The sequence below is a fragment of the Alligator mississippiensis genome, chromosome 9, assembly GCF_030867095.1.
Source record: "Alligator mississippiensis isolate rAllMis1 chromosome 9, rAllMis1, whole genome shotgun sequence".
NCBI lineage: Eukaryota > Metazoa > Chordata > Crocodylia > Alligatoridae > Alligator > Alligator mississippiensis.
The window spans coordinates 17,791,576-17,814,237 of record NC_081832.1 but is presented as its reverse complement, the minus strand read 5'-3'; the positions used below and the strand labels follow the sequence as shown (position 1 = coordinate 17,814,237).

Here is a 22,662-nt window from a genome sequence, read left to right as displayed (position 1 = left end):
GTGGCCCTTGTGGGTAACTTCATGTCACTTTAAGTAGTTGTAGACAGCACCCTGCTGCTTTTGCTGGTAAGCACTTTGTGCATTTTTAAAACAAACCGCATGTGCCTGGCTCCTGACTTCTAGCTGCAAGAGCAATTGCCTATGCAAAATGTATGTCTGACTGGGCATGAAAATGCCATGACTGGATGCACATATTAGCTCATTTTATGCATGCAACATTTCTGGATATTTGCATGTGCAATAAGCAGATTCATGTATCCACTTGTGAGCATGCAGGCCAAAGGAAGAGATTTCCTGTGGAGCAAGGAGGGAGAAATATCTGCCTGGGTCATGGAGCAGCAGTGGAGTTTCTCCTTGGTCACCTCTGCAGGCTCAGGGCTGCAAGAGTTCAAGCATGTGCTGGCATAGCCAAGCAGTTGTGATATCCCACTTGATGCACCATATTCAGGCACTGACAACACTTTTAATCAGAGCAAAAAGCCTTAAACCTAGAGGCTAATGAAATAGCCTGGCCTAATGTCCTGAAGCGATGGGGTGGGAGTAGGGGAGAAGGGAAAATGAGAGGGGGGTAGCTTTGGGAGAAAGCTAGGGGGAAACTACTCCAAATCAACTTCTTATTCATCTACTAAGCCTCCCTTAGTTTACTTTCCTGTCTGGCTGGGTGTAGCATTGCAGCACTGGCCCCATACTACCAGAATCTAACAGAGCTGGCATGAAAGGAGATGATTCTCCCCTTCCCCAGAATGAGAAAATGGAGCTTGGCATGCAAAGCCTGCTCTTTCCAGGTAGGTGTTAATGGGCATGGTGGGAGTTTTCAGCAGAGGAAAGAACAGATGGGGAGAAGGGCCTTTTGGTTAAGGCATTGGGCTGTGCTTCAGGAGAGCTGGGTTCAGTTCTTGTTCTGCCACAGATTCGCTGTCTAACCTTGGTGGAGTCGCTTAATCTTGCCATCTTTTGCTTTTCTGTTGTCAAAATGGAGACAATATCGTCTTCCTCCCTCCTCCCGTCTTCTGCGTTTCCTGAGCTGCTGGGAGCAGGGAGCGTCCTTTGTGTGTCTGGACAGCCCCTAGCACAGGGAGGCTTCAGGCTTGCCAGGACCTTTGTGTGTTACTGTCATGCTATTAATGGCTAAGAGCAACACAGGCTCTCAGCCAGTCCCCCTGGACCTATGGTAATCAGGTTTCTTCTGCCCAGCATGTCTTTATAGGTTGTAACATGACTCCTGAAGCAGTCCTCCCTGGTGAGCCATCCTGTCTGCCTTCGAAGTACGGATTTTACTTCTGTCCTAACTAAAAGCAGGCCCTGCTCCAGCTCGGGACTACTTTGTGATGACATCACCCCCCCGCGTGGCAGGATACACAGGTGGGGAGCCGCGGCGGGTGTCACAATGCGTGGGGCAGCAAGCGCTCGCCCCTGGGGCTCGAGGGGCGCGCCGGCCCTTCCCCCGGTGCGGGGCTGGGGAGCCCGCGGGGCCCCGCGCAGGGCATGGGCATGGGCATGGCCAGCCCGACCCGAGCCGTCCCGCCCGTCTCCCGCGCTCGCTTCCACCCCAGCTGCTGCTGCTGCGGGAGAGATGATTTATGAGGAGGAAGCTGCCTTGATCTGCAGCTGGAAGAGGTGGAGCCATCGGGGACTGGAGCCATGGGGCTGGCATGAGCCGCCAGCCCCGTGCCGAGGCCCGACTAATAAATCATGCTCAACCCCCGGCTCTCGGCAGCACTGCTCGCCCGAGCCCCGCCGGCGTGACGGCAGCGGAGGGGAAAGGGGACCCCCCGGTACCCGCCTTGTCCCCCGCCCCTGCAGATGCTTCGTGCCCGGGCCGCGGGGCAGCTCCGCGCGGCGGGCACACGGTAACCGCGGGTGCGGCCGGGCGGAGGAAGGGGCTGGGGGCAGCTCCTCGTCCTCGCTGGCCCCGCTTTGTGCTGAACGCCGGCTGGGGGAAGGGCGCCCCTCCGAGCCCCCGCCGTTGCAGGATGCACGAGAGCGGGGAGGCAGATCACGCCGGGTAGTTTCAAATCAGTGGGTCGAAAACATGTAGATGCATTTGGGCTGGCCCGGAGCTACAGGTCTGCCCGGGCTCCGCTCCCGCCGCACGTGCTGCGCGGGCCGGGCGCTGCCGGGGGACGGGGACGGGGGCGCGGAGCGGAGCCGGCTGCAGCGCTTCAGCCATGACTTGCAGAGCTCTCCCGAGATCTTATCGGGCTGCGATCGATGCGGGCGGGGGCGGAGGCGGAGGCGGGGGGAGCGAGGCAGGCACCGCTGGCCCCGAACAAAAGGGAGAGGTTTGCTACGAAGTCGCCTCCCTCTTTCCTCCCCCCCTTTCTCTTTGCAACCCAATCTTTCTGGAGGACCCAGTCCCGCTCCTAATCACTCAGGAATGCTTTGTGTCTGCCTGCTTTCGCTTTAGGCTCCGTCGGGAAGGAGGAGGGGGGAAAAAAAATGGTGCATGATTCAAACCAGCAGAGAGGCGATTTTTTGCTGCAGTCCTGGAGTGAAAAGTTTCGATGCGGGAGACGATCGCTCGGGCTGGGCTCCCCCCTCTAAGCCCTCGGATCTAAACACGGCTTCTTTCCCCCCTCTCGTAGGAAGGGGAAGACTCTTGTGCTGGGAGCCATGAGCTTGGATTGGTTTTATTGAAGTCTGCCAAGTTGCAGCCGGGAGCCTGAAGATCCGTGTTGCCTGGACACTTCTCTGCTTTGGGGGAAGCAGAGGAGGGAGCCATGGCGTCCGGCTTCTCCAATGGACCCTGCATGCAGAACGAAGCCGAGGTGGTTCACCTCTGCCGGAGCTTGGAAGTTGGCACTGTGATGACTTTGTTTTACTCGAAAAAATCCCAGAGACCAGAGAGGAAAACTTTCCAGGTGAAGCTAGAAACCAGACAGATCACCTGGAGCAGAGGCTCGGAGAAGATAGAAGGAGCAAGTAAGTGTGGATTTGTAACAACAGTGGGGAAGGCAACTTTTGATTAGAGCTGATTCCCCACACATCAGACTGTCCGGGTTGATGGGCAAGTTTTCTTGAGCATTGGAATCTGCCTTGCTGTGACAGCCCGGGTGTTTTGTCTAAAGGGGGAAATTTTGCAACACAGATGCAGTAATTGGCAAGTTTTTCTAAGCCGAGTAACCTTTTCTCTCTCTCTCTTAATGGCCTGAAATGTTTATCCTGTGTTGAGTGGTGTGGCAAAGGCAGAGCTGCACTAATCCTTGAATGTACATTTCAGATTGTGTGAATTTTCAATCTAGCTTGAGATCTGGGCCTCTGGCCAGTCCAGAATAACTCTTAATCGTTTTTGTGATAAACACCTTCCTTTCTTCTAGGAAGAGGCCCATCTTTGTTTCTCACCTGACCATTCATCCCATTCACCCTGGAGTTTTTTTCCCTCCACCCTCAGAAGCTCCTAAAACCTGCAAGAAAAGCCAGCCTTCCCATTCCTTGATTTAAAAACTAATCATATTTTGAGCCCATTTTTGCTTCTGTGATGGAGCTGACCTGGGTATTCATCATCTGCTTTCATGTATGTGAAGAAGAGATTGAAGTGAAGTTTTTGATTGTTGTGTTTCACAAGTGCTAATTGACAGGAGTGCATGAGCCAGAGTGGAGTCTTTGGGACTAAACTTTGGTCCTTCAGACCCTTCTGCTCTGGGGAATTCAACCCTCTTTGGTGCCTGGGTTAGCTAAGTTAAATGAGAATCACAATACTTTAATGGGTTACCTTCTAGGTATACAAGCTTACCTATTCTTCATCACCTGTTGAAGGGCACAGCTGCCTAGCTACTTAGAAATGAAGTCCACAGACAAGTTACCATCTACCTTAAAGTTGGTCATTATTTGGCTGCTTTGTTTTTTGTAGAATTCAAAGTTTAACGTAGAATTGATAGCTTTGGCCTTGAGCTCAGTAATTGCAATGAGCTCAGAAGATGAAGCAGTGGATGGCTTGAGATTATAATTTCTTAACCTATATGGCACCGAAATCAACTGTGTGGGTAGTGATTCCTCTGCTGACTTCCATTTTCCTTGAGCTTAATACCAGTTTGCAAAACAAGAAATCTTATCTATCAGATAAGTCATTAGTGACCAATTTATCAGCCTCCAGAGGCTAGACAGATGTTTTCACAGCTGGGTGGTGGGTTGATAAAATATAATCCTCTTGTAAACCATGCTCAATGCACTGAGCACCAATGTAATTATAAATATAGTTATAGCTAATTCTCTTACATTTGCACTGAATGTTTAGGGGCTATACTCTAGTGTGAAGTTGGTGCTAGAGAGAAGGTTTCCAGCCCTAGGTTCAGTTTGGGGTTCACTCTTTGTGCCTTTCTTTACACTGTTTACAATAGTTGTTTTAATTAAAAAACTGAGCATTAATATTGAATTTTAAAGGAGGGACTCTTGCCCATGTCTCCTTCATGCTTCCAAACCTGAGAATTGGTAAGGTATTTAGTTGCATCCCTGAGACCACTCTGTCTATAATTTGGTCATTATTTGATCAATTTGCTTGGCTCCAAAGTGAAAATGGGTGCTCTAGTAATTCATAAATTGGATGCTTATAAATAACTATATGCAGTTTTGTAAAGTATCTAAGAATGCTCTTGTGGTAGGATAAAATTGGAGTCTGCAATTTTTTTCCCATAGTGTCCTCACTATCAACACGTAAATGCCATAAAATTGTTTTAGCAGAGGCATCCCTTGCTGTGATTTTACCCTTCTGCTACTTTTAAAAGACTACAGAAAGAGCAAGCACATCTCTGCTTGCTTTGCCCTTCCTTCCTTAGAAGTTTTTTTGCAACATTTTGAGCATAGTCAGTTAAACTGTTTCTTTCCTAATGAACTAGGCACAATCCTGCAAGATGTCCTGTATATGCAGAACCCTCCAGTAGGGTCTGCTTGCTGTTCAGGGCCTTACTCAGTTTGTCTTCTTTAGTGTGGTTCTGTCAGCACAAGGTGAGTGAAAAAGCATAGGAAATGCTAATTACAAACCCACAGAGAGTACTGGAAGGATGAGCTCAGGGCCTGAGATGGATCTTGTTTGGTGCCTGAGATGCAGTTGTCTCTCTGTAATTATTTAATATCCTCACCATCCATGTGAGGGAAGTGTTCATATTTTGCAGACTAGCTTGGGGAGAAATTGAAATCTGCAAAGACCTAAGTGACTTCCCCAAGGCCTTGTCCGATCTATATAGACTCTTTCACTGCCCTTATCACTGTCTTATATTAGTAGCTTCCACTAATGCGGTGGTTCTCAAACCTTTTTTTTTTCGCAGACCACTTGAAAATTGCTGAGGGTCTCAGCGGACCACTTAAACTTCTTTTTGTTCTACAAATCAAAGCACACAACTTGTATTTTAATATCAGTAGTCTTACTTTACAAGTACAGATATTCTCAATTATTCCACAGCCTTTCTGTGGACCACCTGAATGGAGCTTGCAGACTAGTGGTGGTCTGTGGACCACAGGTTGAGGACCTCTGCACTAATGCATTTAGCGAGTCCAAGAATTCTTCCAGTTCCCTTTAACCACTACGTCACAGTTCCTCTTCCACAATGTGGAGTATAACTTACCGTGTTCCCACGGGAGCAATGTCTGAAATATTTCATGTTACCTATAGGCACAGAGGGGTGAAGGAAACTTTAGTTGAGCTACCTTTTCAGTGGGATCAATAGGAAGCAAGGTGGAGTCTAATTCTGTTTATTGGATGAATGTCTTATGAAATTGCAATAGTCTGGGGGTCAGCTGCTGGAGCCTTCTTGCCTCTCCCCACCAAAAGGTTTTAGGGGCTAGATTTTTAAAGATGTGTTTAGATTTCTGACTCCTATTCAGATCAGTGGGTCAAAAACATGGATACATTTGCGCTGGTAGGAGCTTGATTTAAATTTTATGTGTTTTGAGTGCAAAGTATTATTTATTAGTGTGACACAGAGAGTCAGCAATAGACCTCTCCCAGCACTGGGGGAAAAGGGTGATTGGAGCTGATGATGGAAAGGCACTGCCTGCTTCAGAGAGAAGAGGAGGGAGAGGAGAGATCTTTCTGAGGTTGAGGGCCTGAGTCCTTAGGCACTTGTGTATTAGGATTTAGGGGAACAAACCATGAACACAGCTGAATAGTGTCTTGTTTCTGGTGTAGCTTCTGATGCAGACTTAGAACACTGCACGTCAAAGGATGGCCTTGCTCTCCATGGGATGGTGACCTTCTCTGGGGTGGAACATGCCTGCATTCAACACCATGGGGCCCAGGCTCCATTTTAATTTTAGATGGGAATTTTCAGAGAGGCCCATGGGAGTTAGGTACCCGGATCCTGTTGACTTTTAACACTTGTTCTTAACTGCATCCCAGGTATATTTTATTTCATTTTATTGCCTTAGTCCAGAAGGCATGTTTGCTTTACACCTATAGGTAAACTGAGCTGGCGGTGGCTGACTGTCTTTAGGAAGAGTAGGAGCCTCATAGACCATATGAAAGAAACTCTGCTGTGTGACTTATAACTTTCAGGTAAGGTGAGGCCGATCCTGTAATGACTTCAGCACCTGCTTAAATTCACGTATGTGACTTGTTTAGTTGACATGAATGAGTTGAGCAATGCAAAATTAAGCAGGTGCATAAGGGCAAACCATTTGCTGTTTAGTTGTGAATTGTGTGGTTGTCTTTGGGAAGCAAAAATTTTTAAAGGAGCTTCTAAAACCTTCAGCCTCAAGTCCACACCTCAGCAAAGTGGCCTGTTTCCTCCCCACCCTCTTGAGTGGTTGGGCTCCTACAGCTTCCATTGGATTCAGTGACCTCTGAAATTGAGGTTAGTTTAAATTGAGGCAGGGAAATACAGAATTAGGTATGTGCCTGTAACCAGCCAGGTTTGGAAGGCCTGTAATGTGTATCTGGTTTTATGGGTCCAGTCACATGTAGGTGAGTTGTGTTTTAAGTTTTTCCCAGTCCCAGAGCCAAGCTGGAGTTGGTAATAGAAAATAACACCTAGCAGCATGAGGGCTCCTGGCCACATCCCTGATTTCACTGAAAGAAAAGTGGTGCAGGCTGCACAGCTGCAGCATGTATGGTGACAGGCGCTGAACAACTCTGCTGCTTTTGCAGGTTTTCTGGGGGCTGCACTTCAGTTTACTCATCTCTAGGCTGGCTCAGCAGCTGGGCTGAAACGACAGGACACCTGGATGAAACCAAGTCCTGGCCAGCTCTGCTCACTCACAAGCATAGTTAAATATGGAGTCCCTATTTCCAGTTGGAGTGACTTCTCATCCTGAGTCTTTATTTCCCTTGCAATCGCATTTGTCACCATTCCTGTTCTGCTGTAGTCTCTGTGCAGCATTGCAGCCTCAGCTAGCTGTCTTGTTCAGCTGCAGAAGGTGGCTAGATTCTGCTGCTGGCTGACCTCTTGGTGCACGTTGAGCATACACACAGGTATTCCCCTTCATGGGAACACTTTATTTACTGTGAGTCCCCATTACCTCTGTGTTGGGTAATCTGGGGGTGACAGGCCAGTATTCTTAAATCTGGTGCTTAAGCTGGGCCCTTTTAGAGGGGTTTAGGTGTATACAAGAAGCCTGTCTTTGAGGGACCCACAGGACTTGGATTGGATGCCCAAATGTGGACTGGATTTGATTGCCTAGAACCTGAGGCTAGGGCACCTCCACACACACTTGAGCTTGCCCAAGGCTAAGAATACAACACAGTAGTATGTGGGTAGGCCAGAGCTTTACTGGGATGCAGTGCATTGCTTTGGTGTGTGATGACCAGGGATCCAGGTTTTCCATTTGCTTTGGAAAAACACAGATTTTTTTTTTTTTTTCCTTTGAAGGAGAAAAATGTGGGAAATGGCCGGTTTCCCTTTGTAGGCTGGCTGAGTTTCAGCCTGCAAGGGGCTGCTTAGGGCTGGGTGGAACGGGATGCAAGGAATAGGGCATGAGTGGGCAAAATGTGGCCCGGGGGCCAGATGCAGCCCACCAGGCCATTCTATCCGGCCTGCGGGGCCCCTAAAAAAATTTAGAAAATTAATATTAATCTACCCTGGGCTGCCTGTCATGCAGCCCTCGATGGCTTTCCGAAACTCAGCAAGCGGCCCTCTGCCCAAAATAATTGCCCACCCCTGGGATAGGGAGTGCCATGTGCATGTGCACATGCATACATGCACTTGGCAGCTGGGCAGTGTGGTGGAGAGCAGCTCCCACAGCTCCCTCCAGGTAAATCTGTGAGCCCCCCCCCAGATTTCTGCACCCACAGTGGGGCACGGGGCTGTAACTGGGCTAGACCACCTCTGAGCTGCTGCTGCAGCCCAGTGGGCAGGACCCAGCACAGGAGGGAGCTCCGCACTATCATGGCCATGAAGGTGAGGTGCCCCCTGCCCACCCAGCAGCAGCTGGGAGTACAACTCCACACTGCCATACCTCACCTTGGCAACCATGGTGGCACAGCACTTCCTCCTGTGCTGGGGCCTGCCCTCTGAGCTGTGGAGGTGGCTCCTTCCCGGAACTGGTTCGTCCTGGCTGCAGCCCTGTGCCCTATTGTGGGCGCAGAAAGCTGGGGGGGCTCATGCCCCCTCCCACTCCAATGTTTCACCTGTACCCTCCTACCCTATTCAGATGCATTGCCTATGCCCACACCCATCCTGTTCCCCGCACTCTGGGGTGGGGAGAAGGGCAGCCAGTTGGGAGTGAGGCACCAGCAGGGCCCAAGGACCTGTGGGTAGGGAGTGAGGGGTAGCAGCAGGGCACTGCTGTATCAGGGCTGCTAAGTACCATAAAGCAGCGGGGGGCAAGGGGACAGCTGCAGCTGGACCCATGTCCTGGTGTGCAAAGGGGGCAAGAGGAGCTCTGATTTTTTTCCATGATTTAAAAAAAAAACCTACCAAAATATATAGGTATTTTAAATTAATTTGATTATAATGATTGAGGCACTGGTAGGCTTCCAACTTGCTTTAAAATTGTAAATATATCAATAAAAACATTGTGTTCAACTGAGATGTATACAAGGTTTTGCGCAATGGCAGTATCGTAACCAATGAGGTTAATCCGAGGCATGATTATTGCTAATTGAAAACTTTTCTCTGATTTAAAAAACCCCCCAACAAAAATCCACTTTTTTGTTTCATTGTCATAGTGGGGGGGGGGGGGGGGGAGCAGATTTTTGTTTTTTTTAATTAGAGAATTTGTGGGGGGAAGATGTTAATCAGAGAATTTGAGATTTTAAAATGGGGAAAACCAGGATCCCATCAGTGATGATCAGACAGTACCTCTGGGTGCAGGAGTAGGGACTATGCCAGGGGTTCTCAAGCTGTGGGTCACGGCCCCCCGGAGAGTTGTGAGCATCTTAAAAGGGAGCCGCAAACTTCCCAGGGGGTGTGCGTGGGAAGGTGCGCGGTGGCAGCACAGAGTGGTGGGTAGCAGCAGCAGCTGCCATGTGCAAGCTCTCTGTCCCCCGCTGCTGCTGCCATCCAGCACTCGGGCTTGCAGCATCACAAAGTTTGAGAACCCCTGGGCTATGCTATTGCTGATAGACTTGCCTCTTAACTTCGTTACTTTGTGGGTTTTGTATTGGGTATATCCTGTAAGAGCAATCTTAGTTGGTACAGCATGTAGACTGCTCAGGTTGCTGGTCAAAGTTGACATCTCTGACAAAGCAGCAGCTCTTTTCCGCTGCCTTGACTTGTGAGGAAGAGCCTCTTTGATGTGAAAGGATCTGTTGCTTTGTCAACGGTCCTGCACTTCACTAATCTAGTCGGTTAGCTCGAGACCTTTGCTGCTCCTGGTAAGGGTCAGAATCAGTTAGTTGATGAACAGGGCAGATGCACGTTTTTCAGAGAAAAGCTTCCTTTTTTCTTCGAAGAAAAACTGGTTTTGGAAGGGCAGGGAGGGCCCAGGGTTTGGGTTTTTTGTTGTTGTTGTTAGGAAAGAAAAAGCTAACCAGCCAGCAGCAATATCTAAACCTACATCAAAAAGGCATTTTTTGACTGAAAAAGATGATTGATTTTTTTTATTTTTATTTTTTTAATTATTTCAGGCAGCTGTATTTATTATCAGCAAGCTGCTTTTTCACCAAGCTTGTGTCACAGAAGATCCTGGCTGTTCTGAAACTGTTCATCCAGTTCAGGAGAAACTCTTGAACACTCTTCTGGGGCTTTTGGCCTCTTGGAAACCAGCGCCCGTTGCTTCGTCGTAGAACCTGATCGTTGTCAGAGGGGTCCTTTCCCGGCTAGACGTGGTTCTCTGGTTCAATGAACAACTCTAACAGATCTTTTTCTTTCTTTCTTTTTTTTTTGTTAAGTAACCAAACACTTGATTATTCTCCCAAGTCCTCCAAATGCACCCTTCCTGCATGTTTTTGCACTTTATTTAAGCATTTCATACGGCAGAAAGTCTTAACTTGGAGCGTGAGTTATTTGCCAGTTTTTTGCTTTATCCACTTCTCTTGACGCTTGTCAGAAAATGCTGAGGTTGGTTTAGAGACTGGGACACTTTGAAGCAGATAAATGGCCTCCGTTCCCCCTCCCCACAGGTTGAACTCCGGGTTTGACTGCAGGGAGCTCAGTCCTGAGCAGGGGGCATGAGTTTGGGGAGGATGAGAGCCATGGTCTGAACCACAGGTGCGTGCACAAGGAATTATAGAAAGCACGTCAGGGTGATATCAGTGACTTGGGAAGGGGCTCTTCTTCCAGAGCGTGTTGCTCTAACCACCCCATTCTTTTCACCTGCTAGCGCAGGGGTGTTGAACTGGTCTGGCTTCATGGGGCTGGTCCATGGGCCAGAACAGACCCGCAGACCGCCTGTGTGCAACATGCCCCAGACTGGTCCCACGTGCACTGGTGCCTGCTGCCTGTGAATCCAATTAGAGACCCACAGAGAGCACTGTGGGCTGGGTGACAGGGCTCTTGCTCTGGTGGGCCAGATCTGGCCTGTGAGGTGTATCTTTGATACCCCTGAACCCCTTTTATGTGCTCCCACAAGGCACCACATTTCTGAGGCAAGATGAGCAGACTTGTGATATGTGGTCCTTGGTAAGCAAACCTCAACCTTAACTGTGGTGGAGCCCCCCTTCTGCTGTGATGACACGGCAGTGGCTCTGCCTGAAAAGAAATGTTAAACAGCCTCCGCCCTGTGTCTGCCCGGTCTCCCTGCTTGCCCGCATGCATCTGACCCTAACCCACTTGCGTAGCTGCGATTTGGTGCTCTTCAAGGGGATTTGCAGGAATGAGGGAAGGGGCTGCGCCTCTTGTGATGCTTCACAGTGTACAGGGAAGCCTTCCTCTCTTTTTCTTTTTTTTTTAAGAGCTGGATGTTTTGGGTTTTATGGGGTTTTACTTCTTTCTGATTTGTCTGGGTTTTTTAATGTTAAATGTTGGAAATAGTTTCTTTGATCTTCCTTGCTTTTGCTGGAGGTCTCCTGTGGATATTGGAACCCTTTTCACTTGTTAATTGGAGGAACTAGGGGTACTTCATATTTTTGCCAAAGAGATCATTTTTCCTATCTGCTTGCTGAGGCATGCATGTTAAATTGTCAGAGCAAATAAGCCCAAATTGAAATGGTTTAACTAAAAGTCTGTCCCTCTTTCAGTTAAATAGGCCCACTTGCTCATTACTGGGGTGCCATTATCTACTTTTTTTTTCTTGTCTTCTGTAGTCTTCCAGGAAGGACACTAGATGAGACGTGAATTTTAATAGAAAAACTCCCCCCTCTCCTTACCTCCTTCCCCCTCTGCTCCTCCATATCTTTCAGGACTTCCCTTGGTATCATAATGAGCTTCTCTGCTTGCTTTCCTTCTGCACATCATTGCCTTTCAGAGAAGAGCAGCATTACAAGAAGGAGACCTGTGTCCCACAAAATCTGTCCCCACTTTGTGTCCATCCAGCTGGTCTCCTCACTTGTTTCCTCCGCTTCCCTGGTTTTGAAGCGATTACCTTGTGAAGTAGCAGTTTCAATTTTTCTAAGCCCTGCTGGCTGAGAAGTGTTGGAGCCGATAATGAAATCCCCCTGCGGGCTCTGTGCAGCTGGGAGCAAACTCTTACCAGCTTCCCTGGGGATTCTCAAATGCTCTTGATTTTCAGGACTCGGATTTATCTGACTTGGCATATTGAAAACTTGCATTCCCAATGACAGTGGATATGAACATTTGGGAAGTGTTGGCTGGATGACCTGGGTTTGAAACACAGGCCCTGAACATGAGTCCCTCTTGCATCTAGTTCCTCTCTCTCGCACACTCTTAGTAGCTTACATCTCAAATGTGACCCTTGCACTGCTTTAGGTTTTACATATTTTTAACCTTAAACAGTCTTGGATCCAGGCACTAATCATCTGACTCACTGTGTGACCTCTTTACTGCTTTACCTTAGCTTCCTCATCTGCACAGTGAAGATTGTATTTTTTTATCTATGCCCATGGGGACATTGTGAGGCTTCATTATTGGGTAACTCTCTGAAGTGCTTTGAGATTTTTGGGATGAAGGACAGATCATTAATAATGGCACTATTTTTCCACACATCTAACCCCTTCACAAGAGGTGGATAAAAACCTGAATGGTATCTTTTTTGAGAGAGAGATACAGAGGGACGTGAATTGTCATGAGTGCCTAGTAGAGCCAGGACAAGAATCCAGGTCTCAGACATCCCAAATATTGTATGTGATGCAGCAGATATGACCAGGCCATCATGGGGATTTTATGTAGGATTCAATTAATCTGCAACATTCTGATAACTGTAGCTTGGCTTTTCTGTGGGAACCCTCTCCAAAGTTCATGTAAATCCCTGAAGCCCGTTCCTTGTCCTGTGTGAAATTGGTAAGTGGTATCTCTAGAGAACAAAATGAGCCATTGGGAAAGGAGCTAGGAGTATCCTTTTATTCTTTTTGTTGCTGTTGTCTCCTTTGAGGTCTCCTGGACTTGAGAGAGAGGTGCTGATTCCTTTCTCTGGTGCAGAGAGAAATGATCAAACATCATGGAATGAAGAGGAAAAATCTTTTTCTGCCTAAAAGTTGATTTGCTGGCAATACCAGTTTGAGCTATGGCCAGAGCGAGCCCTGCTTGCCAGGATTGGGGCCCCTCACTGCCCAGATCAGGCCCCATGTGCCCAGTCTAGCATGCAGGGCCATGCTATCTGGCCTGTAAGTGACCTTTCCCACAGATTCAGAAATTTGGCAACAGGGGAGCAGCAATTAATGATGCCACTGCTCCATCACCACAAAATTTTCAGACCTGTGGGGGAGCCACGTGGGCTGGATGATGCCACTCTGTGGCCTGGATCTGACTCACAGGCCCCATGGGGGTTGAGCATCCCTGAGCTGCAGGCATGTCACATTGGTCATGCTAAGCAGGATGTGGGTAGGTCAGTGCTTGGAAGGGAGACCACAGAGTTCTACCTTGGACTCTGTTGTAACCCACAGCCATAGATAGCACCCTGTCTGGGTGGTATTGCTGCCAAGAATGCTATGTTTTGCATGAGATGTCAGCCTTGATCTTCTGACCAGCTGGTGTTAGGGTCCCGTGGTAGAGCAGGGGCGATATGGCCGTGGTCCAGGCTGGCTGTTCGCGTTCCGGCAGCCTGCAAATTGTTGTGGACACACCCATGGAGCTTCTGCTGAGTGCCCTGTTGGCCGCTGTTTTTTCTGTGGTTTGCATAAAGTTGCTGTGTGCTGTCAGATGGCTGCTCTGTTTTTGTAGTCTGCAAGCCACCCTCTGGGCTCCCATTGCCAGTGGGCTACTCCTGCCACCATTGCCAGCTGCACAATGAGAGGTGCCTGCTGTGTGGGCTTTTTCACAGCAGTAGAACATTCTTAGTGTAATGTGGGCTGGTTTGATCAACGTGAACGCCCAACTGAATCTCTCTGTGCCAAAGTGAGGTGCCAACAAGGCTAACGTTAAGGCGTTATAAATCCTGGTGACCGTGTTCTCCAGCCCACAGAATACAGAGCTGTGAAGCTTGCCTGGTAGGTGACCAAACTTAAGGCATGGCTCTTGCCCTTCTCCACACTAAGCTATACAACTTGTTTGTCCAGCAGGCCAATGTGCGCCTACTGTTAGTAGACCTCTCTGCTGAAATACAGGTCAAACAGATCCACACTGGAAATCTGGCAGAGACTAAACCGCCTGCTTGAGGCAGAGGTTTACTATAGGATTTTTAAAAGTGCACAGTGATTAGTGCACTTGTCTCAGTATCTCTCTGTTCTTTGGTCTTTTAATGCAAGATCCAAAGAAAAAAATCAAAGTGTAGGGGAAAACTATGCGAGTGCACATATATGCACACACAGTGCCTGAAGGTCAAAAATGTTGGCAAAGAACTGCAGTCAGCCAAGCCAACAAGTACCTGTAAATCTCAGAGGCATATTTCTTTGTTTAGGGTCAAAGGTGTCAGCTGTTATCACTTTTCTTGTCCTTGCTGCCTTGGATCACATGCTGTATATCAATTTAATATCCAACACATCCTCTTTGCAGCGACTGTATCCTGCATTGTATGGGGGTGGATTTGATGATCTCATAGGTTTTCCTCTGTTCTGACTTCCCTGATCATCTGTTCCACTGAACATGTTTTCCGTAGCTGAAATGTTATGTAGAGCAGAAGTGGGAGTGTTGCTGTGCAGATGAGCTCTGCACAGTGCAGGTTAGAGACCTCAAAGAGGAGGGCTGCAGTGGGACTGACTTGGCTGCTCCTTAAGAAGCTCTGTGTAGGGCTGGTTAACATTTTCCATCCAAACTTTCTTTTAATGGGGAACTGATTTTCTTTTTTTCTTTTTTTTTTTTTACTAACTGAACGTTTACATCTGCTTTTCATGGAAAATGTCAAGGCTTTGTTTAAAACTTCTGGGTTTGGGATTTGCAATAAAACTTGAAAGCTTTCTACAAGGGAAAAGGGATGTCATGACTCCCCCCTCTCCCCCATGTTTCTTATCAAAATATCAGTGTTCCTTGCATCCCATGTTTTTGCAGTGGAGTCACTTGCCTAAGCCACATCTGGCTGTCATTCTTCTCTCGCCCCTTCTGTCTTTCAAAGTGCTTTAAGACTGGTCCCCAATCCATGGTTTAAGGGCATGTTGTTCACAAGTTCTTCTGACATTGTTCGTGGCCGTAGGAAACTTTTATTTTCCACAGATAGATGTTTCTTCACGTTGTCAGGGAAAGCAGTGTGATGTTTTCTGCAGTGCATACTTTGCTCAGCATTGCTTATTGCCCGGAGGCCAGTGCAGGTTAGGAACCCCAGCTCCAAGTCCCCAGAGTGCCACGCAGACTGTGCAGCAATTCTCCTGGAGCATGCTGTGCATCAGAAACCGGGGAATTCCTCTGCCAGAATTGGTGAGGAACAGATCCATGTGCAGCAGAGGCCTGTGCTTTATTTTTTGTTGAGCAGGTTTTGGTTGTAAACTAGCAGCTCTGCTGAAATTATATGAACACGGCCAGTTGCCTAATAAACAGTATCACTAAAAATCTACAGGGAGCATTGGGGGCTTTTCAGCCTGTCTTTGCCAAATCAGGGGTGGGGTGGACCTCACGTTAGATTTAGAGTGTTGGACTATGCTGGGGAGGGCTCCCCTGAAAATGTCCTGTTGATTTGCTCCTGTTTTATGTATGCTGCCCAGGTGTAGGGGGGCTGGATCCGATGATCTGGAAGGTCCCTTCCAGATCAAACTATGAATACCAAAAACTGTAACTAGCCACTTTTTGGCATGTGCTTAGGGCATGCCCAGTGCTCCTTCAGTGGTGGCTGCATTCTGGTTTTTGGCATTCAGTGCGTAGAGCAGGGGTCGCTGGCCAGGGCATGTTTTTCTAGCCCCATTCCCTGGTCACAGCGCAAATGTGTTCTTCTGTGCTTATTCCAAGAGGACCATGGTTTGTGTGGAACTCCCCTTTTGAAAACCAGACTCTCTTCTTTTTGGTTTCTTTTTCCCCTTTGCCCAGAGCAGATGCTATCTTCAATTTCCAAAAATATCAAATGACAGGGTTTCAATCAATAACCCATTATCAGGTCACTTATTCGACACCCAAGAGACAGTCTGGCATTTTGCAGGAACAAAAACTCACCTCTGCTGCAAAAAGCAGGCAGGACAAGGCCCCTAGGCAGCAGCTGGTTTGACAGTTGCATGTTGGCAGCCTAAATAGACAACCTACTGACAGAACAAATGGATTAAACCTGTTTTTATGATTTCCTCTTCCTCTCCTCTAAGTTGTTTTTTTTTTTTTTTTTTACTGTTGCTTCTGGATTGACATTCAGGGGCACCCACCAATACCAAACTCTGCCCATGCCTCTCATTCTTGATCCACAGCGCCACAGGGATCCCAGCCCTTACACCTGAGGTCTGTTTATATGTTCACCGTACAGATGCCACTTTCTATGTGAGGTGACCACCACAGGTTCACCATACCCATGGTCATAACCCTCCACTGGCTCCAGCTTATTATTGTTGCCACTTTGACACTGAGAACCAAGACCTTGAAGCACAGAACCAGATTTGAGAAGCCAGTTCTGCTTGCTACCGCATTTCCCTCCATTGCCTGTTGCAGCAGATTGGTCTTCTCCTGAAGCAGTCCAGTCCAGGACAAATGCATGGGAAAGGTGATAATGGAAGTGTTTTTGACCAGGGAGATTCTCTTACAGAAGGAACTTCTAAGTTTGGCTTCTTGCAAAACAGCCTTGCAAGAGGGTGCTGGTGAAGAGAGCTTTCCCAGGGGGGCTGAAATGTTTGAGGAGAGGGAATGAAGAAAAACATCTAACTGGGTATATTGGGCAGAGCTTTACTCAACTGGACAAAAAAAGAGCAGAGATTTACACAGTTGGCTTGGATGACTACAGGTTTTTGCCAGCATCTTTGACCTTCAGGCATCCGTCAAATCTGTGTATGTGTCTGCGTTTACTCATGGTTTTCCCCCACTCTTTGATTTTTCTCACCCTGGGTCTTGCTTTTGTTCTCTGGAATACCTAGTCTATCTGTGCAGTACCCTTAATTCGAATGCAGGAGTGCTTTGTACCTAGTTCTGCTGCTTCCCTCTCCACCCCCCCCCCCCCCCCATCTTGCCCTGCAGCTTCCTCTTATTACCCAGGTCTCGGCCGAGATTGCCAACTCTGCCAGAACATACAGTGTCTTCTGCGGACTTTGTCCACAAGCTGCTAGGGTTGTTTTCAACTATCCTAAGCTTATCTTTGCACTTCCTTTTTTCATGCCTATAGACCTTCTACAACTACGTCCATGCATAGGTTTTAGCCTTTGTTACCATGATCCAGTATCTCATCTGTCTCGCTTCTGCTTGTCAGCACATTGTTTTTTCCAAGGCAGTGCTGACTGATTTGGTTAATGTTCAAGGCTCTTTGGTTTTTTCTACACTTCCCATGAAAGGCTTTCTCTAGGTCAGGTCTTGGAAAGACATCAAGGAGGATCGCCATAGCAATCTGATCCCAGTGGGGAGATGCTGCTTAGAGGCAGCTGTTTGAATGGCCTTTTCCTGTTTACATACTAGGACAGGTGCTAGGGGAGATGTAGTGATTACAAAGCTGTGTGTGTGTGTGGGCACGCGCACATCTCATCCATTCTTTTCCTCCTTCCTCACCCCCATCTTTTTTGTGTGCATTCCCTTGAAACAGCATCTAAAAAGTTGAGCGTATCAGTGAATCTTAAAACCTCCCTAGTTACCTGGTTTCTTATTCACTTTGCAGGCTCTATTTTAATTTCCTCCTCTCCTCTCCAGTGACTAGAGCGGGATTGCTAGGTTTTATTACTCCATTTTTGATCTCGTCTCTGCCTTGGTGAGGTCACCTAGTTTCTCTGTGCTCTTGTTTCCCTGTATTTCTCTAAAATGGGTAGGATGATCCTATCTCACAAGCATGATGGGAGGAGGGGAGCTTTGTTTGTAAACTCCTTGAGCCCTACTCGTGACAGGCCTTAATCTAAGCTAAGCTTTGGTTGCATCTAGACTATATCGGATGAAAGGTCACAGTCTGCCATCTAATTCTAGTTCCTTGTTGCCTTTGTTGTTGAGAGGAGCATCTGTTTTGCAGGGCTGCTGGCAAGTCTGGGTATTGCTAATCGTATTGGCTTCAAGGCCACTGCCACTTGTGACCGTCTTCCACTAGGGCTTAACAGGAATCCTTGGGTGTTTTTCTAGTGCTCTGTCTGTGAAGGATTGTGGGCTTGGGTCTTCTGTAAGTTGCAGGTGGTTTTGGGCGGTAGGATAATGGCTGGGGATGTTGGGTGGTGGTTGGGTGCTGGGGGTGGAGGGAGCATCTCTGGGCAGGTCACGTGTGGACTCTTGCACCTGAGGGTTTTAGGTGCAGCGCAGTTCTCCTCTTCCATGCATGACAGTTGGCTCTTTTGGGGCAGCATCACATCAAGCAGCCGTGGATCCAGCTGCACAGACCTTCAAAGCCCTGCTTCCCTTATCCTTGGTCACACCTGACCCATCACGAGGGCTGGGGCAGGAGTCGGGCCAGGAGCTGGGAGCTGCATTGGGATTAGTTTGGAAGCCTGGGGAGGAGTGGTGAGGCACCAACAAGAGAGGGTGTGGGAGCAGCACAGCACTTTTGAGAAGCCGTGGCATGGGCTCAGAGTCAGAACTTCTTTGTAGTTCTCCTTCTAGCTCTGTCACTACTTTGAAGGACCTGGGCAAGCCACGCCAAGGAGCACTGCGAAATCAAAACCTCATGGTTCCAGAGGAGCAGCATGTCCTGCTGTGGGCCCAAAGCCACACTCTGACCCCAAGCCACGTATGTTGCTGGGCATTTGTTCAGGTATTGGGTGCAACTTGGCAAGGTACCAAGTAAACTGCAACATTTTATTCCGTTCTTATCTAGGCATTGTCGGTTTGAGATTAGTGGCAGCATATTACAAAAATGACACAGCTAAGCAATTTCAAGCCTGATTTTAGTTCCTGGCTTAAAGAGATAAGGGATGAGATTTTTCAGACCAAATATGAGTAGAACTATCTCCATGTGATTTTTATAAGAAAAACTCAAAATGATGTTAAAGCTCCAAGCAGTAGAACTTCTTGGTTCCACTCCTGTGTCTGCCACTGACTTAACTGAATGACTTTGCCATGTTCTGTGACCTGTTTTATCTGTCATACAAGGATAATGCTTCTATCTTGCTGTCGATTTGTGTGTGACTTAGCTTGTATCTGTAAAAGCTTTGAGGTCTTCACTGTAGAAGGAAGCTGCTTGATGGTCCAGGAATTATGCAAGAGAGAAGGATTCTCAGGGTGATACCTTTTATTGGACCAACTATGTAGTTCGAGGGCTCAGGTTTTGAATACAAGACAGATCAGCTACCTGAAGAAGAAAGTTGCATGTTCGAAGGCTTGTGTAACTTTATCCCAGTAACATAATTGGTCCAATAAAAGATATTGCCCTAAGAAATCCTTGCATCTGGCATTATAAATCATGCCAATACCCACAATGTAAAATTGACAAATTTAGCATCCCCATCACAAATGGAGTATGGACAGTGAGAATGATAAGAAGAAAAGAGAGTTTTGACTGTTTTAGTTTTCCATTGTCTTAAGCAGCATGATTCTGAAGAACAAAATTGTATCTACTATCCTGTGGGGTTTTGTTCTTGAGAGTGCTACTTTAATTTTGAAATGCAAAACTCTAGAAGTCTTGGTTCAAAGATGATACCGATTATTTGATAACTAAGAAATTGCAAAAAAAACCAAATCCTTTTTCTACAAGCTTTCAGGCACACATGCCCTATCTCAGTCTCAGGGAAATTAAAGATGGTAAAAAGTCCCCATAGGTAGAAGATAAACTTCATTTTGCACAGAGAAAGCTGAAGGTGGAAGTCTGTTCCTCTGGGTCCGTGAGAGTATCTTTGTGAGTTGCTCTTTGATGTGCAGATAAGGCAGGATTCCTTCCCTGGTGGTGTCAGATGGCAGAGAATTGTTTCTTGTTGTTCAGCAATGAAGTTTAATTCCAAAATTGGCTAAAATTTTTGCAATTTCTTAGTTGGTGTATTAAAAGATATCATCTCTGAACCAAGAGTTTTGCATTTCTTTTTGTCTCGGACCAGCATGGCTACCAAATACATCCCTGAAACTTTAATTCTGTGCTTTAGTTCTCAACCGTGCAGCATGACAAATGGAAGGATAACAGTGCTTGAGCTATCCAGGTCCTCTGCTTGCCTTTCTGGCATCGAGAGAGAAGGTATTGCAGGCAAAACTTTACCATCTGTGCAAAGGCAGCTATGTACATCCTTGTTACATGCTTGAAATCCAAAAGCAGTTTCTGATTCAAACATGTTGAGGCCAAAGGTCGTGAAACTTCATTTGACTCGTAGTGAACCAGCAGACTTTGGCAGGGGAGCAACCAATGGGACGTACATCTATATTTTGTAAGCTCAGTTTAACTAGTAGTTTCAGGACCAGTAGTGTGGGCCTCACTCCTACCAGACCTTTGCCTTGTTACCTTATAGGAATAAAAGAGTTTAAAAGCTGCATGCAGTTTACTTTGCTTCAGGGGCATACTACTGGTCAGCTTCTTAAATATTGCTTAACTACTTGGGCTAGCAGAAGGAAATATCTGTCTTAATATGTTGTCCAAATGTCACAGGTATTTGCTGAATGAAGAGTTTAAACCCCCCCCTTCCCCCTCCCCAACCCCAATGCTGTCCTTGATACCTGAAGCTGCCCTTGTGGCTTCCCAGTTAATAACACCAAATTCCCAGCTCTGATGTCCACTCCTCCATTTTAGCCTCAATGACTTTCTGCAGAGGCACAGCTGGCATGGGGTGCCCCCTCTTTACTAAAAGCATGATCTGCTTTTAGCACAACCATTTCCCTTCCCACTGAGTACTAATTGCTGTGTTGCTGGTGGACACTGGTGTTATCAGTAGTGGAGATGTTAATATCTGCAGTCTATCCTTGGACTTTGTGGAGAGCTGTGGGTGTTTTTTCTGGCCATTGATGTCCTTCCGCTCAAGCAGATGAGTGCAGATCTAAGAATACTGTTGTGCAGTCCCTTTGGCAGTAGAGTCTGTTTGTGGGATCAGACCTGATGCTGTAATTCCTTTTTCCATCCAAGATGCTCTCTAGGCTCCATCCCCATCCCTTTTTGATGCTGAGATGAAGACCTGGGTCAAATGCACTTTATTGATCTGTCTTTGTCCTCTGCAGTACCTTTCAGATCTTGTTACTGCTGCATGTCCACTCGGGAGAATGAGACAGGGCTGCAGGGTAGGCTGGCGGGGTGGAGAGACTGATTGCTCTTGAATCCTCAGCCACTGGTGCCTTGGTTATTTTCCTGTAAAGTGATAGTATTTCTGGGGAAGGCGGAGGGAAGCTGTGGTCCTCTGTACAGCACAGAATAGGTCACCTTGGACAACTTCGAAGCCATCAGTGTTTGTTACAGTAGACCTTAGGGCTGGTTGCTGCTCCTGTTTAAACTAATAGAATTTTTTGCTCACTTGTGGTGCCAGATGGACACCCCTTGATGACTAAAGCTTTCTTTGCATCCCCGAGGTGGGTCCCGGGAAGAAGAGCTACCTCTGCCTTTTAATTTGATTGAAAACAGGAGTTCTTCAGTTGTGCAGGTGATAGATCAATCTGGATGTGTCCTGCATTCACTCACTGCTACTGTGACAGACCAGCTACTGGGCTAGATGGAACTGTGGGCTGACCCAGTGTGGCACTTCTTACTTGCCCGCTCTGGCAAACTTCAACTACATAATTTGCAAATGGGGCAACTCTGCTAGCAGCAACTGTGCCAAAAGCTGTGACATGGGGTTCCTTTGTGGCTTTTTGCCACCTGTTTACCCAGCTATGGGGGTTTGCCAATGTGGCATTTCATGCTGGAACCCTCTTTACATGACAGCTGGTGCCTCTTCACCTCCCGTGGAGCTGCACTGTGATGGTTTTTCCCTTCCTCATATAGCCAGGTCTAACAGTGCCAAGACTACTGGGTTCTCAGGCCCAGCTACTGGTTGGCATTTTGCTGAGCTGAGTGAGGGAAATATTATTTTCCCCCCATGTTCAGCGAGTATTTGTCAATGTCTTTAAGCCAAGTCGTTTTGTCCGTGTTCGTTCCCAACTTTGTGTTTGCTCTCCATGCTTTTCCTGGCAGGACAACAAATTTTAAGCTAACATTGAGGGATATTTGTTTGTGGAGAAAACAAAATGCAAATTTATATTTCTCCCAGAACCTGCCATCATCAGACCTTGCCAGTCAGGGAGCAGAACCATGTCACGTGGCTTACCAGAAGCCCTGGAGTTTCAGCTCCGGGCTGCTTGCAATGGGCTGAGACTTATTCCGTGAAGTAATTCTCCGACTCAGCTAGAGAAGTTGCTGTCGGGGGTGGATGGAAATTCAGTTGAATAAATCATTTGCTGTAAACTGTCCGTTCACCTCTACGACTTAGTCTGGCCACTAGCCACACTCCTGTCTGTGTTCAGTAGAGTGTCTCGCCCGCAACTCATTTCTTACTCACTTTTTTCTTCTCTCCATGTAGAAGCAAACTTAAGTTTTACTCTAGTCTCCATCTGGATAACTAGAGCACCCTGGAGCATTTAGATTTCCAAAGCGCTCTGACTCCTGTTGTTCCTTTTGAGGCAAGTCAATGAGTGCAGTCTCCAGTGGGGATACTAGGTCATGTTGGTAAAGCTGCTCAGAAAAGAAGACCCAAGTCCAGGGCAGGCAATTATTTTGGGCAGAGGGCCACTTACCCAGTTTGGGCAAGCTGTCAAGGGCCGCATGGGTAGCCCTGCC

At 47.4% G+C, this 22,662-nt stretch overlaps 1 protein-coding gene and 1 pseudogene across 3 annotated transcripts in view; both read left to right on the top strand.

Moving 5' to 3' along the window:
- Nucleotides 1–1,629: 1,629 nt before the first annotated feature.
- PLCG1 (phospholipase C gamma 1) overlaps nt 1,630–22,662 on the top strand; it is an 80,815-nt gene continuing 59,782 nt past the window's right edge. For 2 of the 3 annotated variants that reach the window (XM_014609712.3, XM_006275842.4), the window contains exon 1: nt 2,297–2,922. In XM_014609712.3, coding sequence (XP_014465198.1) covers nt 2,721–2,922 — 202 coding nt within the window. In that variant the 5' untranslated portion in view covers nt 2,297–2,720. Of the gene's footprint in view, nt 1,851–2,296; nt 2,923–22,662 lie in introns of those variants that run through there. The other variant, XM_014609711.3, reaches the window with a different exon arrangement.
- LOC132243427 (U4 spliceosomal RNA) lies at nt 8,970–9,143 on the top strand (annotated as a pseudogene).